This window comes from Diabrotica virgifera, chromosome 1 (genome assembly GCF_917563875.1).
Source record: "Diabrotica virgifera virgifera chromosome 1, PGI_DIABVI_V3a".
Lineage (NCBI taxonomy): Eukaryota > Metazoa > Arthropoda > Insecta > Coleoptera > Chrysomelidae > Diabrotica > Diabrotica virgifera.
Genome location: NC_065443.1, coordinates 208,674,795 through 208,693,787, shown reverse-complemented (window position 1 = coordinate 208,693,787; position 18,993 = coordinate 208,674,795). Strand labels below are relative to the sequence as shown.

Here is an 18,993-nt window from a genome sequence, read left to right as displayed (position 1 = left end):
CGCTAAACCTTGTACGAGAAGCAACCGCGTGTGAAACCGGCATATGTGTTTGATCGAGACGTAGGTGAAGAGTGGCGAAACAGTGACTTTGAGTAAGATTTTTACGAACTTATAAAATTGTCTGTATTATAGTAATCCCTCTCCAAATTTCACTTGAACTAGCAACCTAAAAACATACAGTCCACACAATTGCAAGTATATTTATAATGTGGTAATCTTGGAAAATACGAATAAGTTGTCAACACATATGGGACTAACAAAGGCTCCGTTGCTCAGAATCGGTTAGAGATGTGGGGTGGTTATTTACATTTTTTTATTAGCTGGGAAATACGAGTAGATGATAGATTAAAGACAAAGAATAAAAAAAGGAAATATAGCTAAATTTTGACATAATGGATAAAAAATAAATAATGAAGCAATATAAAGCCGAGGTCCAAGGTGGAATCAAGATTAACGGAACCAGCATAGACAACATCAGGTACGCCGATGATACCGTTCTAATACTCAACGCACAAGAACTACTACTACTACTATCGTTTTACAGCGTTCTCCGACGCCTTCCGACTCTTAACCGCCATTATTTTCTGTTTAACCATCGACCTGGAGGGATTTCTCTTTCCTCTAGTTCTTTTTCAATTCCCTCCCTCCTCTTCTCGGCCTTCCTCTTTTTCTTCTCCCTTGTGGTGTCCATGCCAAAATCTGCTTAGGGATCCTGTCATCTGGCATTCTCTGTACATGGCCGTACCATACTACAAAAGAGCTACAAGAACTACAAAATACAATAAATGCGGTATTTCGTCATAGCGAAACATTTGGTTTACACTTAAACGTTTCCAAAACGTTTTAGTATTCCCAAAGACCCCAATAAACGTACGTTTGTATGCCAAGGGACACATAATAGAGCAGGTAATATCCATAAAATATTTGGACCCAATATTTGTTTTTTATTTATAAATTATTGAGGGAATTATGAAGTATAACTTCATGAAGTATACTTCATAATTCCCTCAATCATTTATAAATAAAAAACACAAAGTTTAAAAAACTGACACCTTAAGAAAGATTTTAAGAAATTAAGAATAAATGTAGTAAAATAATCAAATGTAGTGCTCCAGACCTAACCAATCCCTCTTTTTTGTTGTATCGTCCTTTGTCCTGTGTGTTTCTATGTGAGGTGAATTTACATAACTAGCAAGTATTTATTCATTGACTAAATTTTATAACACAATGTAGGTATACCAAGAAAATATAATTTACTACCAATTTCCATTATCTGGTTCAATAGTTTATTAATATCTATCCATAGCTTATATCACTTAAAACATAGTTGCTATTCACAAACAATTACTTCCTAATACATTTACATTTCAATTTAATTTCTATTCCAATTCTCCACCCTTAAATTTGTAATGTTTTGTTTACCTACATTGCTGTTTTAAATTTTTAATTTAAATCCACCTTTTTACTTTGTATTGCTATTTATTATATGACTGCCGATATGGCATTTTAACTACAATTAAAAAGCTTTCGATCACCCTACTCTTATTAGAACAATAGTCCCACACGAGCAGTACACGTCACAGATCTGGTTTTGACCTTAAAATAATCAGTTTGCAACTGCACAATCAAGTTCTAACATACACAATAATTACTCAATACATTTACGATCCAAACGTTGTCAATCTTACATTAATAATAAATAGAATTCTTTAATATATATATAAATATAGATAAAATTAAAATTAAAATTAAAATTAAAATAAAATAAAAATAAAATCTTTAAAATCAACACACATTAAAATTGTAAAATTGTAAATAAGTCATTCACTAATTTGATTTACACAAACATAATAATAGACATAGATTTGCTGGTTAACTTACACCAACTATCTCATCACCCTCAAGAACTCCTAAGTCCCATAGATTTGTTTACCTTTGCTGCATCGTCCGTCTATTCCACCATATCCCGTTAACATAACTTTAAAAGAAACATCATGATAATGAAAACTGAGTTGATAGCACCTTGTATCCGAATCATTTTGTAACTTGTTACCTTTGACCTGAAGATGCTCTACAAATTTTAAAGAGCGAAACCGGTCGTCGGAAGTTATAATAAAGATTGAGAGTAAGTCTGACTTTTACTTCATTTAATCACAGAAAAGTTATATCACGCAAATCCTCTATGCTCATCAGCAATTTTTGTAAGCAATACAGACAAGTGAAAGAAAAAAATAAGCTCCAGGCACTTAACTAACGTCAACATTCAACGTACCTCATCTTTTTCACGATTCGTACTAATACAAATGTTTTAATTTCATTAGTAACTGTTTATTATTTTTATTCCTGAAATGAACCTGATGTGATTTTTATCGCGAAGAAGGATCATAAAGGCGGTTAGCCAGAGCCGGATTTAAGGCAGTGGGAGCCCCTGGGCAGAATTGGTGTGGGGGCCCCTGGGCACAATTGGTGTGGGACCCTACCTCCTACCATTAAAAAAATGTTGTTATAACTATGGTATACAGCCAAGTATAGATTTTCCCTTTTAAAAATTAAAGAAAATGTTGATCTACATTTATAAATATATTTTTAAATAATAAAAAATACAGCAGGTGTATCTTCTTACTATAAAATATTAAAACTAAATATTGTAAAATGTACGGTTAAAGTCTGGGTATTTTTTAGATTTTTGAAATGAAAATTCCTTAATTATGTCTGACATATATATTTAGTTCCTTTAAGACATCGTGTTTAATGCTCATTATAGAGAGATGAAACGCTCTTGGCCCATCATAGACCGAAGGCGATTTTTAATTAACTTTAGTTTTGAGAATGATCACTCTCCACTGTAGTTAGAGACAGCAAGGCTGGACTTGCTCTCTAGAATTCATACATACACCATTTTTTTCACTTATTCATAAGCTACACTTATATTTTTAATAAGAATGTTTTTTCGATAAAATACTTACTTTTTAGTCATTTGCAAAAAAACCGTCTTAAAACGTGTTTTTTTTTGTTGAAAAATGAACATATTCGCAAATTTACTGCAAATAACTGAAATAATAACAGACTTCTTTAAAGAAAAGTTTAAAAAAGACGGAGATCCACTATATTTATGATGGAATTATACTGCATCAAACGGATACCAGAGAATCAACCCTCTTCAGTAGCTGAAATGCAAGAAGCAGTTACCAGAGTGAAAAACAACAAATCATCTGGATTAGACAATATTAGCGCAGAATTAATAAAAGAATTGATACGCCCTATTGAAAGCGATACACAAACTAATAGTGAACATAAATATGGAATAATAAACCACTGACGCAAGACTGGAATACCGGAGTTATTATTCCACTACATAAAAAGGAAGATCAGCTTCAATGAAAAAACTACCGGACAATAACGCTACTGACTGTCGAAATAAGAGCAATAAAAATCCTGTCAAAAATACTGTCAAATATTGTGTATGAGCAATTGACACCATATGCGGAACAAATAGTTGGGGGATATCAATATGGTTTCTGCAGGCAGAAGTCCATAATATATCAGATCTTCGTCTTGAGCCTTGAGGTAAATCTTGGAAAAGGATAGTGAATTTAATATAGACACACATCATCTCTTCATTGATTTTGAGAGTGCCTATGATAGCATCCATCCAGAATTTCTGATCCACGCCTAAAAGAGTTTAATCTTCCAACTCAACTCATTGATATAGTAAAAGAAACACTTAAAGTACAACACCAAATTCGAATTCAAAACGCACTAACAGATACAATCCATGTTAGAACGGGCCTAAGATAGGCCCTATCCTGTATTCTATTCAACATCACATTAGAGAAAGTAATTAGAGAGTCGTTAGCACCAGAGGAACAATAGTAACAAAAAGTGTACAAATATTGGCATTTGCAAATGATGCTGATATCATAGCTAGAAGCGAAAGAGGGACGATAGAAGCATTTAATGCGATAGACAGAGCGGCACAAAACAGTGGCCTAAACATTAATGAAATAAAAACCAAATACATAAAGGGAAGAAAATCGACAGGCCAAAGATACCTACAGAATCTGACAATAGGAGACAATAATATCGAAAGCGTTAAAAAATTTACATATCTAGGTTCGCTAGTTACCGCAAATAACAATGTCAGTGAAGAAGTTAAGAGAAGAATACATATTGCTAATAAAACATATAATGGACTAATTAAACATCTAAGGTCTAACAATATCACAAGAAAAACCAAATGCAAAATATACAAAACCCTGATGAAACCGGTCTTTATATTATATGGATCAGAGACATGGACACGGTCGAAAAGCGATGAGAACCTATTAGGTACGTTTGAACGAAAAATCTTTAGACTCATAATATATAAGGGGGTGAAAAAATATGACGATTGGCGCAAAGATCTAATTTTGAACTATACGCAGCATACAACGAACCCGACGTCATAACATTCATAAAGATCAGACGTCTGCACTGGATGGGCCATATTGAACGGATGTTGAAGACTGAAACATCAAAACATATACTGAGGCAGACACCAGTAGGGAGAAGGTCAAAGGGAAGACCCAAACTTAGATACATGGAACAAGTGGAACAAGATCTGAAAACACTTAAGATTACCAACTGGAAAAACAAAGCAAGGAACAAAACATAATGGCGGAAAATCCTAGAACAAGCCAGGACCGATAATGATTGTCGAGCTACTGATGATGATGAATAACTAAAATAATAACACTACATAAGTATTAACTTAAGTGAAAAAATGCTATGGAACAAAAGTTGCTTAGAATTCGTCAGTTTATCCATTTGCGGACTTATTTTGAACTTATATTTTTTCACATCCGAGAAGGGGTGAAACTCACCTCCAAGACAAAAGCACAAATCGGCAAAATTCACTTTTCTTCTTTGACATGTTATTATTTATGTGTATGCCAAATTTCATGTCAATTCAAGCGGTTCTTTAAAATTTTCAGACAAAATCGTGAGTCAATGGACTATTATAGGTACCAGTAACAATGAGAGCACACAGCACAATTTTATTTAATACGCACCTTGTGAATGATTTTAGAAATTAGCATTTATTAAACTTGTATCCCAATTATTTAACCGTTAAAAATCCAATGTACAACTTAAATATTTTCCGGCCTGGTCTGACCATGTTTGTATGAGTAGCATGACTTTATTTAAATTTTTATATTTTAAAAGTCCCCAACCCTCCAAATACTAGATAGAAAACTTCTAGGCTATCACATAAATAAAGTAAAAACTTACCTTTTCAACAGGGGTAACAGTACGAAATAATACCAACAGGTAGTGAGTAATATTGTTGTTTTACTAGATTATCGTAAATTGTATTATAGCTGACAATTATTATTCTTTCTGCAAGTAGCAACAAAGTCACAAAACAAGTGGTTTAGTGCCAGATTTTCAGATTTGCTTATGCCACAATTTTTGTCAACGGGATAATTTAAGGTCAAACTTGTAACCAAATTATGACTCAACAAAAAAGACTGAACTCCACTTGATTATGTTCTGAGTATTTTACAATCCATGCAAAAAGGGTATTTAAAAAATATGCATGATCTAGAATATGATTTAGAAGACAAATAAATTATTGTAGGCGTAGGTGGCAAGTTTGGCTCAAAATTAAGTTCAAACTTTGTAAATGTGGAGTAAGCAATGTTTTGATCAATGTTATTATACTCAGTGGCGTAGTGGCAAGTCAAGATAACGATAAATAAGAAATTATTTTTGATATACATAATTATGTTTGCATAAAACAAAAATTATTTTATGTGAATAATGTGCTGACCATTTAATGTTTGGGATTTTGTGGGGGCCCCCGGAATGTGGGGGCCCGCAGCTGCCCAGCCTGCCCTTCCTTAAATCCGGCCCTGCGGTTAGCCTTTTAGTGCAGCCGATATGTGAAACAATTGTGCATTTAATGATAGAAGTATATAATTTGGACCACATATACTGCACATATAAAGATTCAAAGTTAGATTTGAGGCCATCTCAGATTTTGCCTTTTACAAAAATGGCGGGGATTCAAAATGGCGACTATACATTGTGACTAATAGCACGATAACTTTTGAACGAGACTTCAGATTTCAACGAAATTTGGTATATAGGTTCTTTTTTTATGTATAAGATCGAGGTTTTGAACCGGAAGAATCGGTTTACCAGAAGTTGTGTTTTTCCTGGTTTTTATGTAAAAATATGCTGTTTTTTTTTCAATTTTTTCACACTGTATATTCACCCTGTATAATTCTTTCATCCTATATATTCATTTTTTAAAAAGTTAATACCACCATTGAAAATGAGGAGCTTTTTTACAAAACTGCATAAATCCATTTCCGGCTAAAATACATGTTTTGTTGAATTTCGAGAGTTTGGTCTGCCTTAGATCTTGTGTATAAGTCTCATGTGTTAAAAGTTAATATTTTCCATTTAAAATGAGCCTAATAATCACGTTTCTTCCACAAAACTTAATCAATCCACTCAAAAACCTTTACCCCATGTCCACTCTTTTTTTATACAAAACTTAACATCTCCTTCTTTAGCTAACCATTAAAATTAGTTTTGTGTTACAAAACTGCATAAATCCTCCGGTCTGCAGAACTATCCCTCTACTATTTTTGTTTGGTTTTAAAAGTGTCCTCTAGAATTAGATGTTGATTCGTGAAACAAAATATAATATTCGTTAGTTCTAAAACTATTCACGGCTCGCACTGACAGTGTGTAGCGTAGCCACGCTATGCCACGCTGTGCCCATCTTTTTTTACAAAACGCGATATCTCCAACAGATACATGGCTATATTTTGTTAATGCGAATTAATAACAATAATGTTAATTAACGTTTTATTTCTCTAAATCTAACCTCAATTGATTACGTTCTCAGAAATTTCGAAAGTTTTAATACAACAGCTGCAGCACGTTTTTACGTCTCCTGAAAATTTTTGAAAAGTGGATTTATGCAGTTTTGCAAGAAAGCTCCTCAAATAGCGTAAAAATATTTTTTAGGAAATATTTTCAACTTTTTAGTTATGTTAATTACCATTTAATAAATGCAAAACGTAACTTCACATGTACCTATATGCAGCAGATTCGTGCAAATATTATAAGAATGATTGTGCATTTAATGGTAGAAGCATATAATGGACCACATATACTACACATATAAAGGTTCAAATTTAGATACGAGGTCATCTCAGTTTTTGTTCCTTTTACAAAAATGGCGGGCATTGAAAATGGCGACTATACATATTATGTGACTAATAGCACGATAACTTTTGAACGAAACGTCAGATTTCAACCAAATTTGGTATATAGGTTCTTTTCTTGATGAGTAATATCGAGGTCTTGAACCGGAAGAATCGGTTTACCAGAATTTGTGTTTTTACTGGTTTCTTATGTAATAATATGTTGTTCTTTTTCAATTCCTTCACCTTTTATGTATAAATTTTTCAAAAAGGTAATAACGCCATTGAAAAAGTGTAAATATATTTTTTAGCAAATATTTTGAACTTTTCAGTTGTGTTAATTACCATTTAATAAATGCATAACGTATGTTCACATGTACCTATGGGCAGCTAATTCATTTTGAATGCCCGCCATTTTTGTAAAAGACTAAATTTGAGACGGCCTCATATCTAAATTTGAATCTTTGTATGTCTAGTATGAGTGGTCCAAATTATATGCGTCTACCATTAAATGCACAATATTTCTTATATGTATTATTATTTGCACGAATCTGCCGCACATAGGTACCTACATGTGAAGATACGTTATGCATGAATTAAATGGTAATTAATATAACTAAAGAGTTCAAAATATTTCCTAAAAAATATTTTTCTCATTTCAACGCCGGTATCGCTTTTTGAAAAATTAATATATACAGGGTGAAAGAATTGAAAATGAAACAACATATTTTTACATAAAATAAAACAGTAAGAACCCAAATTCTGGTAAACCGATTCTTCCGGTTCAAGACCTCGATATTATTCATCAAAAAAAGAACCTATATACCAAATTTGTTTGAAATCTGACATCTCGTTCAAAAGTTATCGTGCTATTAGTCACATATGTATAGTCGCCATTTTGAATGCCCGCCATTTTTGTAAAAGGAACAAAAATTTAGATGGTCTCGTATCTAAATTTGAACCTCTATATGTGTAGTATATGTGGTCCAAGTTATATGCTTCTACCATTAAATGCACAATAATTCTTATAATATTTGCACGAATCTGCCGCATATAGGCACATGTTAAGATACGTTTTGCACTTAATAAATGGTAATTAACATAACTAAAAAGTTGAAAATATTTCCTAAAAAATATTTTTACGCTCTTTTTAATGGCCGTATTAACTGTTTGAAAAATTAATACATACAGGGTGAAATAATTGAAAAAAAAACAACATATTTTTACATAAAAATCAGGAAAAACACAACTTCTGGTAAACCGATTCTTCCGGTTCAAGACCTTGATCTTATACATCAAAAAAAGAACCTATATGCCAAATTTGGGTGAAATTTGAGGTCTCGTTCAAAAGTTATCGTGCTATTAGTCACATATGTATAGTCGCCACTTTGAATACCCGCCATTTTTGTAAAAGACAAAATCTGAGATGGCCTCCTATCTAATTTTGAACCTTTAGATGTGTAGTATATGTGGTCCAAATTATATGCTTTTATCATTAAATGCACAACTCTTATAATATTTGTACGAATCTGCCGCACTATTTAGGCTATATAAACAACAAAATATTTTCAATCGCTAAAGCCTAGAACCATCGTGAGGTGAATTTTTAAAAGAAAATCAAAGTGTTTCTGTATCGTTACAATAATTTCTGGATTTATATAGATATCAGGATAATAATATAGGATTTATAATATTTTTTTTGTGATTGGTATACCTGCAGCCCACTACAGAAAATTATTTTCCTTCCTTGTAGATTAAGCTCTTAGACTCGGACTTTTTATTGTTTTGGTCATTTAAACCTTTGTATTATTGAACTGTTTTTCTACCTCTTATCTCTTCTGGCTTCATAACACATTTTTTGAAGTTAATAGTTAATGAAGTTAAGTTAAGTTAAATAAGTTATTTTTCTGAAATATATACTGAAGTTAATAATACGTACAACAAATAATAATAATTTTATATTTTTTAGCTTACAACATATTCGCCTTCTTTTGGTTGTTATGCTTTGTTATTGCATTGGGACAGATGGTACTGGCAGGAGTTTTTGCTCAATGGTACTGGACATTTAAAAAATCACGTTTGCCTTTCTTTGCGGTTACTTCAGCATTCGCGAGAACCCTAAGGTAAGATAATATACATAAAAATATATGTACGATAGAAAAATAATTGTTACGCATTATATTTTTTGGTAAAAATGTTTTTGATGTCAACCCTTATCAAAAAGCTACTTTAACACACAGTTTATTATTCTTTGAACATACGTTCTATAGAATAGCGATTTACAATATTCAAAATTTTTATCCTACTGTAGGTATTATAGAACCCCTTAGGTTATTTCTTATGATGTCACTGTTTTTTTTTTGTTTTTCATTTGTAACACATTAAGTTATGTATTTTAACACACAGTACATCTAGATATGACACAGGATATCTAGAGAAAGCCTTTAGTCAATAACAAAATAAACACTAATATTCTACCTAATTTCAGTAGAAACATGCTACGATCAGCTAGCATTCTAATTGATGACTAGTTAGGACTACTTGTAGTATCAGTCGTGTACTGTCCATCGAGATATTTAAGTAATAAATAAGTAACTGAAGAATTGGTAACTAAACTAGGTAACTGAAGAATCGAACGTTATCAATTCCTATTATTATGATTCCGCTTGTCTGTCTAGTGGCGGAATGGGTTTTATCTTAAATTTTATCTTGTTTCTTTATTTTGTTTGATATTTCTTACATGTTTGGATCCGTTCCTCTATCTGTTTTACGTGATTATGACTTTTGCCTTCTATGTTCTATTACTGCCTGTTTGACTTGTCGATTCAATCGGTTTGACCTATTTTTGTCTGCTTGATTTCTTGTTCTACTAGCTCTCTTTTCTGTTATTTTCTTTTATCCTTTGTATTATTTTTTTTTATTAATGTTTCTACATCTCCCTATTAGTCGAGGAAATAAAACTGAAAAAATGGTAAAACCTCGCAATTTTTTCGTCCAGCATCGATTTGTACAAAAATTTGGGATTAGGCTCACTACACCCTCTAGTTCAGTGTTTCCCAAACTTATCTAAAGCGCGACCCCTTTTTGTTAAAAAAATTGTCCACGACCCCCTACTCATCACCCAAACCAAAATAGCGACAAAAATAGCGTGCCTAATTTACAACTGATGGTTTCTCAAATTTTATTTTACTTTACTGTTTAAATTCAAACTAAATACATTTAAAAAATTCAACAATTATTTTAATAATTGCGATCTGTCCCACTAGTACACTAGTAGTACTTCTGCCAAACTAGCATTTACAATAAAAATAAATAATAAAAAGTCGACTGCACATTGTACACCGCGACATCTTTGTGTTTACATCGCAATACTTTTCCATGATATTCGCGAAGGCTTTACTCCTTACTTCGCTACTAGATGGCACTCTGGAACGTTCTCGTAGCCTCGATTTGGCTTTATATAAGCGGCGATGTGCAATGAGACCTCAGTTCGAAACAGCACATTGTGGCGAATGCAGCGGTATTAAGTAATGAGTAAATATTTTGCGACTTACGTATTCCCGTTTACGTATTTACGTATACGATAAATTACAAATTATGGATAAGTTTTTAAAAAGAAGTGCAGAACCATCTACGTCTGAAAGTGGCAGTAATAAAAAGAAAAACAGACTTTACAGTGATGAATATCTTAAATATGGTTTTACCATTATTTCCAATAAACCACAATGTGTTATTTGTGGAGAAGTATTGTCAAACGAAAGCATGAAGCCATCAAAGTTACTTCGACATTTAAATAGCAAACATCCAGATAAAAAAGACAAACCCGTAGAATTCTTTGAAAGAAAGCTGAACGTCCTTCACAAACAGCAAGATACTTTTCAATTGGCAACCACTACTAACGAAAAAGCATTATTAGCAAGTTATAAAATTGCTTATCGCGTTGCCAAAACTAGTAATCCGCACACAATTGCTGAAAATCTGATTTTGCCAGCAGCTGTTGAAATGGTACATATAATGATTGGTGAAAAAGAGTCTGCAAAGTTAAAAACAATACCTCTGTCAAATAATACTATCCAAAGAAGAATTAGTGATATGGCAGAAGATATTCAAGCGCAAGTTGTGGAAAATCTTAATAAATGCACCTACTTCTCTCTTCAAATGGACGAATCCACGGATATATCTAACTGTGCCCAATTTATTACGTTTGTAAGATATGATACAAATAATGGCATTCAAGAAGATATTTTATTTTGTTCCCCATTGGAGACCAATACCACTGGAAAATGTTTATTCGACAGGTTTGTGAAACGCACAAGTAAATATGTTATTGACTGGGGAAAATGTATTGCTATATGCACAGATGGCGCTAAAGCTATGACAGGACATCAATCTGGTCTTGTCGTCAGATTACAAGAAATAATGCCTAATGCCACATGGAGACATTGTTTTTTACATGGAGAAGCTCTGGCATCAAAAGCTTTACCTCCTGAAATGGACTGTGTTATGAAATCCATCATTAAAGTTGTAAATTCCATTAAAGGAAAAGCTTTACAGACCCGTATTTTTCGAAAAATCTGCAAAGATATGGGTGCTATATTTCAAAATCTTCTTTATCACACCGAAGTAAGGTGGCTTTCAAGGGGCAACGTCTTAAAAAGAGTATTTGACTTAAGAGCAGAGCTTTTAATGTATTTGAAAGATGAGAAGTCCCCATATGAAAATCAATTTTCCGATCCTATTTGGCTTTTGAAACTAGGTTTCCTTGCTGATATATTCGAACAATTAAATATTTTGAACAGTAATTTGCAAGGTCGCGACATTAATATAATTACAGCCACAGATAAAATTAAGGGGTTTATAAGAAAAATCGATTTATGGTCAACTTCACTTGGCAAAAAGCAGGTCGATTCATTCCAGTGCGTTCAGGAAATTATAGAAAATGTATGTTACAGTGCTACAAATTTTGAACAAGTTATGCAGGCATGCAAGTTACTTTGCTTAATTTAAAACAACAGCTCTGTGATTATTTCCCCGAAGAAATTCAAAACAGTTACGACAGTTGCAGATGGATACTGAATCCGTTTTTAGCCGATTCCTTTCAACATGCTGAAATACCAATAAACATGAAAGAACAACTTATTGAAATATCAAGTGATGGAATGTTGAAGCTCCAATTTTTTTCCCAGAACCCGGACGAATTTTGGACCAAAAAGATGCAGGAATACCCTCAGTTGGCGAATGAAGCTGTAAAATGTTTGGTTCCATTTGTAACATCATATTTATGTGAGTTAAGTTTCTCGTCTATGACTGCCATTAAAACAAAAGTGAGAAATCGTCTCGTACTTGAAAACGATATAATTGTGTGTGTCTCAAAGACACAGCCTAGATTTGAAAGACTAGTTTCAAAAAAACAGGCGCATGGGTCTCATTAATATTGTAATATTTGACTTTATTTTTTTCTTTTACTTTTAAGGACTTTTAATATTTAGTTTTATGTTTCGTTTGATAATTAATTGTTAATTTTTATTTACGGCTTTATTAAAATAAAAATACATGATTTAACAAAGTAGTGTTTTTGTCTTATTTTGGAAATTTCCGGCGACCCCCCTAGTACCTCATTGCGACCCCCAGGGGGTCGCGACCCACACTTTGGGAAACACTGCTCTAGTTCATTTTCTATATTGAGCCGTTGTACGCTTTTGATTTTTAAGGGTGAAAACTATCCCTAATTGTAAAAAATTATAAAATAACATTTTAAACTTTAATGTTGTCAATATTTGGTTCTTATTAGTTACATAATGTTTGTTTTATGCTTTAAGATATACTATAAAAATATTCCAACCCTTAAAACCACCCTTGTTGGAGCTATATATAAAAAATTTACTTAGCCTAAAAGAATAATTTTGGCTTGCATCGATTTACATAAAAAATTGGGATTATTATCATCTCACCCTTTACTTCATTTTCTATATCATGCTTAAGGGCGTTGATTATTTTTAGGAGTATATCCTACCCCTTATTGTCAAAAATTATATAAAAACATTGTAAACTTTAATATGGGTAAAATTTGGTTTTGATTGGTTAAATAATGATTGTTTTATACTTTAGGATATAATATCATAATATTTCAACCCTTAAAAGGCACCCTTAATAACATTACAATTTTTATAATTAGATAATTTAATAGATCATGATACAGAAAAAAAGTAGAATTAAAGAATTACAAAAACATTTATTTACACAAAAATACGAATTTACAAATATGTACAAATACCAATACAAATAGTTTTTTTTATAATAGTCGTCTTCCAATATAAATACGAACCGGTTCTGTGGTATTATACATACATTGAAAATGATCCATAAGCGGACTATTCGAATAAAAATCGTTCTATAAACATAGCTCCTTCATTTTTGGCGATAAAAAGTTTTTTCAAAAATGATTTTGTAGGATTTTTGAGTTATAAGACTGTGTCAACTAAATTCCGTAAGATCCCTTTGTTTTTAATTGGGGTGGGTTTAAAAGGCTCGAATAAGGGGGTGTTTGCTCGTAAATAGAGGTTTTAAACAGCTATATCTCGCTAACTGTTCACTCTAATAAAAATCTATGCACAAAGAAATTTTAGTTATTAAAAAAGCTACAATTTAGTAGTTTATGATTTTTTTCGTATCTCCAGTATTTTCGGAGATATGTTGAAGTAAAAGATGAAAAATAGGAAATTGCAAAAAATCAATTTTTCTTTAAACTCCAATTTTTCTAAAATTAGGCCTTTTAAATAGGTCAAACTTCTCGGATGTATTAATAATACAAATATAAAAGGAATTACAGAACGGTGAAGACCAATTTTTAATTAGGGGGGTAGTTAGGGGGTTGTTTTCATAAGTCGCATAATTTTCATGCTAGAAGCTTTATATTATTATTTTTGAAAGGTCTAACTGTATGCTTAAAAAAATATTATTTAAGTTTTCCTCGAAAAATGCAAAGTTTTTTCGTTACTTGGCTTTGAATATTTCAAACTATGCATTTGACGAAAAAAGCTAACATTTAACATGCCGTATCTCGGTTTGTGATTTTTTCGTAGAAAAACTGTTACTTTCAAGCGCGAATAACTCGAAAAATATTAGTTTTACGAAGAAAATGTAAAAAACATTTTTTTCTTAGAATTACCTTTTACATCGATTTACATGGTTAAAATGTAATAAAAAATTCGCGCCCCCGAGATGGGGTGGCAACCACCCCCAAGGTTTTAACGTACAGCGGCATGATATAGAAAATAATCCTTGGACTATTCCCTACCTTCTGTGAAAATTTCAAGTAAATCCATCCTGGACGAAAAAATTGCGAGCTAAAATGCTTCATTTCCTCGACTATATGTAGTTTCCATATTCTTACTATTCCATGCTTCTTTTATGATGTTTTGGAGCTCTATGACTGTTTTTTTTATTTCTTGTACAATCTCGATTCTACGGACGTTTCCAATATCTCCAATGCTCACCAGTCGTTTGAAGTTTAACTTTGTTTCCTCCTTTTCACTTTTATTATGTTATCTTCTTCATGTGCCTAATTATAAGAGTGCGGAGTTGTAGTTGTACCAAGAAGTTTCAGCTAAAGTTTCTATTAAGCGTGATGTCAGACAGGGATGTGTTATGTCACCGACATTGTTCAATGCCTACACCGAACCAATTTTTGAAGAAGTGTTAAATATTCTTCGCGAAGGTGTTAAAATCGGTGGTGAAATCATTAAGAACATCAGATACGCAGATGTCACCGCCATAATGGCAGAGAGTCTGGAAGACCTTCAAACCTTATTGAACGCTGTAATAAACAACGAATGTATTGCAAAGAGCTTAACGATCAACGCAATGAAGACAAAATGGATGGTGGTTGGAAAAATTAATATCGAATACTCAGTACTAAAATTAGATAACAAAATCCTGGAAAGGGTAAAACATTTTAGATATCTGGGCAGCTGGATTGACTCCAGGGTTAAAAGTGATGAGGAAATTTCGACCAGAATAGAACTTGCACGAAAAAGCGTTATTAGCTGGCGGTCTGTATTGTGCAGTAGAAATCTTCCATTGACCACACGTCTAAGCGAACGGCTCCACGGGCGAAAAATTGACGCTAGCAGTAGCCGTAAAACTAACTTAAGGTTCCGCGGAACGGAATAGGAATAGCCGAACTGTACCGACTACAGGACTTGTGCGTAGTCGGTTCAGTTCGGCTATTCCTATTCTGTTCCGTGGAACCTTAAGTTCGTTTTACGGCTACTGCTAGCGTCAATTTCTCGCCCGTGGAGCCGTTCGCTAAGAGTATTCAAGTGCTACGTCTGGTCCGTTTTGTTCTTTGGATGTGAAACTTGGACAACAAAAGTGAAGAATCTCAACAAATTGGAAGTGTTCGAGTTGTGTTGTGGTGTTACCGTCGTATGCTCAGAATTCAATGGACAGCACACAAACCCAACGAACGTTTGCTGGAGACCATGCAAAAAGAGCGAGGATTGATCAAAGTCATAAAAATGAGAAAGGTTCAATACTTCGGTAATATAATGAGAGGACATAAATATCGCATACTCCGGTTGATCATTCAGGGCAAAATCGAAGGAAAACGCTGGGTTGGAAGAAAACAATTGTCCTGGCTTCGTAACATTAGACAATGGACATGTCGAACGGTCGAGGAATTGTTTCATATAGCTGCCGACCGAGAAACATTTCATCAGCTTGTTAATACGACGATAGCCAACGCTTGAAAACAAGCACGGCACACAAAGAAGAAGAAGGAGTTGTAGTCTCCTGATCTTTCGTTTAGGGTTCGGATCTCTATTTGTAGTTCTAGGCGTTTAGTCACTACTGTACACGGTGTTCAAGAGAAAATCTAAATAAAAGTTTATCGAACACCCTATTTTTTTGCTTTTATGCTTGCAGTATCCCTTGTAGATCAAAAATACGTCAAAATTAAAATCGGCTACGGGGCACTTTTTTGCGCATGCGTAAAAGAAATTTTTTTTCTATTTATTTTTCTGTTTCTTTAATTTTCTTTATTTGTATAACCCAATTTTCATGTATTTTAATATGTGTGAGTATGTAATACAGTGTGTCCACGGTTGGGGTGCCCAAGAGGAAAAACTTTTTTATTTTCAATTTTAGCGAAAAATGTCATTCTTGATAAAAAGTTTTGCTTGTTCTAAAACCCTAAAAAACGAAATAAAATTCAAGTTTTTCAAATCCTGTTTAATTTTGTAGCCAATTTTATGTAAATGCCTATAAATTTTTGCACTAAGTTCGAAATCGAAACAATAATCTAGTGTTGCCAAGACATAATGTAGCTTAGTAACTGTCAACTCCGATAAATAATTTGCGAATTGTCATTTTTTTTGACAATGTTAAGCGTTCATTAAAGAATTTCTTTTGTGATAATTTTCATTATTAAAATTATTGGATTAATAATTATTTAACTAGTAAATAATTGGATGATTCAAGGAGAACGACAAAGTCTGGCTTCATAATTCAGAGAAGCGAAATAGTTGTTCCCCCAAGTTATTATTGTTACAATTTCGAACTTAGTGCAAAATTTATAGTAATTTACATAAAATTGGCTATAAAATTAAGCAGGATTTGAAAAACTTGAATTTTATTTCATTTTATGGGGTTTTAGAACAAGCAAAACTTTTTATCAAAAATGACATTTTTCGCTAAAATTGAAAATAAAAAAGTTTTTCCTCTTGGGCACCCCATCCGTGGACACACTGTATGATAATAATATGTATACACACTTACACATATACACACATACATACACATACACACACAAATATACCCGGTGTTGAATAGTCAAACGGGCCATAGGAAAAAATGGGAAATTCTAAACCGTTGAATTTCTGCTTCCCTAATTATTTTAAATCAAAAGTTATGAGAAACTATTTGTAGAGAACTGAAATCTGTAATAAAAACAAATGTTAAAATTAAATTAAAATTAAAATTAATTAAAATTAAACACATTCCAAAATTTTGCAAAAATGTAAAACAATTGCCAAAGTATCTAATCAAATCGACCTCTAAAATTCAGATTTTACCTCTAAAAATCTTATGAACCAGCTGTTTTTTGCCGAGAATGTCAATTTTGGGACCACAAAAAGACCTGTTTGCCACTCCTACGCCCGGGCTTCCCCCTAAAACCAGCCCTCCAATAGGGGGAAACCGAAAACTTCATATTACCAAGAATATGTTTATGACAAATAAAATTTTTTTTAAACAACAGATAAAAAGCTCAAATTTTGTACAAAACTATTTGTTAGCATTTTTTGTGCAGAATGAACCATTCTCTCGGAAACAACGCTTGAAGCGACCGGCGATTTTGAATGTCGGTTACGCGCGAACTCAATTTTTTAAATAGAATTTGTATCAACTCGACGGTCAAAATTCGATCTTTTGATTAGAGTGTCCTATTACCAAAAATAAAAATGCGTTTTAAAGATAAAAAAATGTGCAGCTTTGGTATCCAATTGTTGCATTTTGAGAAAATGAAGTCAATTTCTATATAAATATTAAATAAATAAATATTATGCGATTTTTGCCATCTTTTAAGATTCTCATGAGATCGATATAATTTATTATTTTCATTCACTGGTCGCTATGGAGTTTCCATTATTAGAGTAGAGCAGAGTCTTCAAAACTTGTAACATATTTCGATTTCGAGTTTTGGCAACCAATATGAGGCATTTGAAATATACCTAAATCACATTACAAATGGTCTCACGTCAGGGATAATGCTTCCACGAAGAAAAAAGTGAGTGGAATTTGTAGTTAAAGTTGTTTAATTTCGAAAAACTTACTTGTGCTATCGAACAGAAGCAGTTTTCAACGTTTTAGATCATTTGTAACGTCAAAGTTTAAATTCAGCGTGTTTTAGGCATATATTTCAAATGGCTGATATTTGTTGCCAAAACTCAAAATCGAAATATCCTGTTATACGTTTTGAAGATTATACTCTAATAATGGAATCTCCAAAGCGACAAGCCAATGGATATAATAAATTTAATTGATCTCATGAGAATCGTAAAAAATATGTCCAGAAACCGAGTAATGTTTATTTATTTAACAGATATACAGAAACTTACTTCATTTGCTACAAAATGCAAAAATTAGACACCAAAGCTGAAAATATTTTATCTTTAAAACGTATTTGGCTTTTGTCAAAAGGGCGCTCTGATTAAAAGATATAGAATTTTGACCGTCGAGTTACAAATTCTATTTAAAAATTAAGTTCGCGCGCGTAACTGACACTTAAAATCGCCGGTCGCTTCAAACATTGTTGCTGAAAGAACGGTTCATTCTGCACAAAAAATGCTAACAAACATTTTTGTTCAAAATCTCAGCTACATTTTGTTTAAATCATTTTTTTATACGGCGTAAACATATTCTTGGTAATATGAAATTTTCGATTTCCCCCTCTACGAGGAGTGCTTTTAGGAAGAAAACCCGGGGTAGGAGTGGTAATCTTTTTTGTATCATTTTTGGGGTCCCAGAATTGATATTCTTAACAAAATTCAGCTAGTTCGTATGATTTTTATAGGTAAAATCTGACTTTTAGAGGTCGATTGGATTAGATACTTTGGCAATTGTTTTACATTTTTGCAAAATTTTGGAATGCGTTTAATTCGTTAAATAATTTTTAAATTTGTTTTTAATACAGATTTCAGTCCTCTACAAATAGTTTATTTGAAATGATTAGAGAAGGAGGAATTCAACATTTTGGAATATCCCATTGAGATTCTTATGGCCCTGTTGACTA

At 32.6% G+C, this 18,993-nt stretch overlaps 1 protein-coding gene across 3 annotated transcripts in view; it reads left to right on the top strand.

Moving 5' to 3' along the window:
* Window positions 1-18,993, top strand: part of LOC114334057 (choline transporter-like 2) — a 257,905-nt gene that overhangs the window by 215,478 nt on the left and 23,434 nt on the right. For all 3 annotated transcript variants that reach the window (XM_028284063.2, XM_028284065.2, XM_028284064.2), the window contains one exon: window positions 9,172-9,325. In XM_028284063.2, coding sequence (XP_028139864.1) covers window positions 9,172-9,325 — 154 coding nt within the window. The remainder of the gene's footprint in view (window positions 1-9,171; window positions 9,326-18,993) is intronic.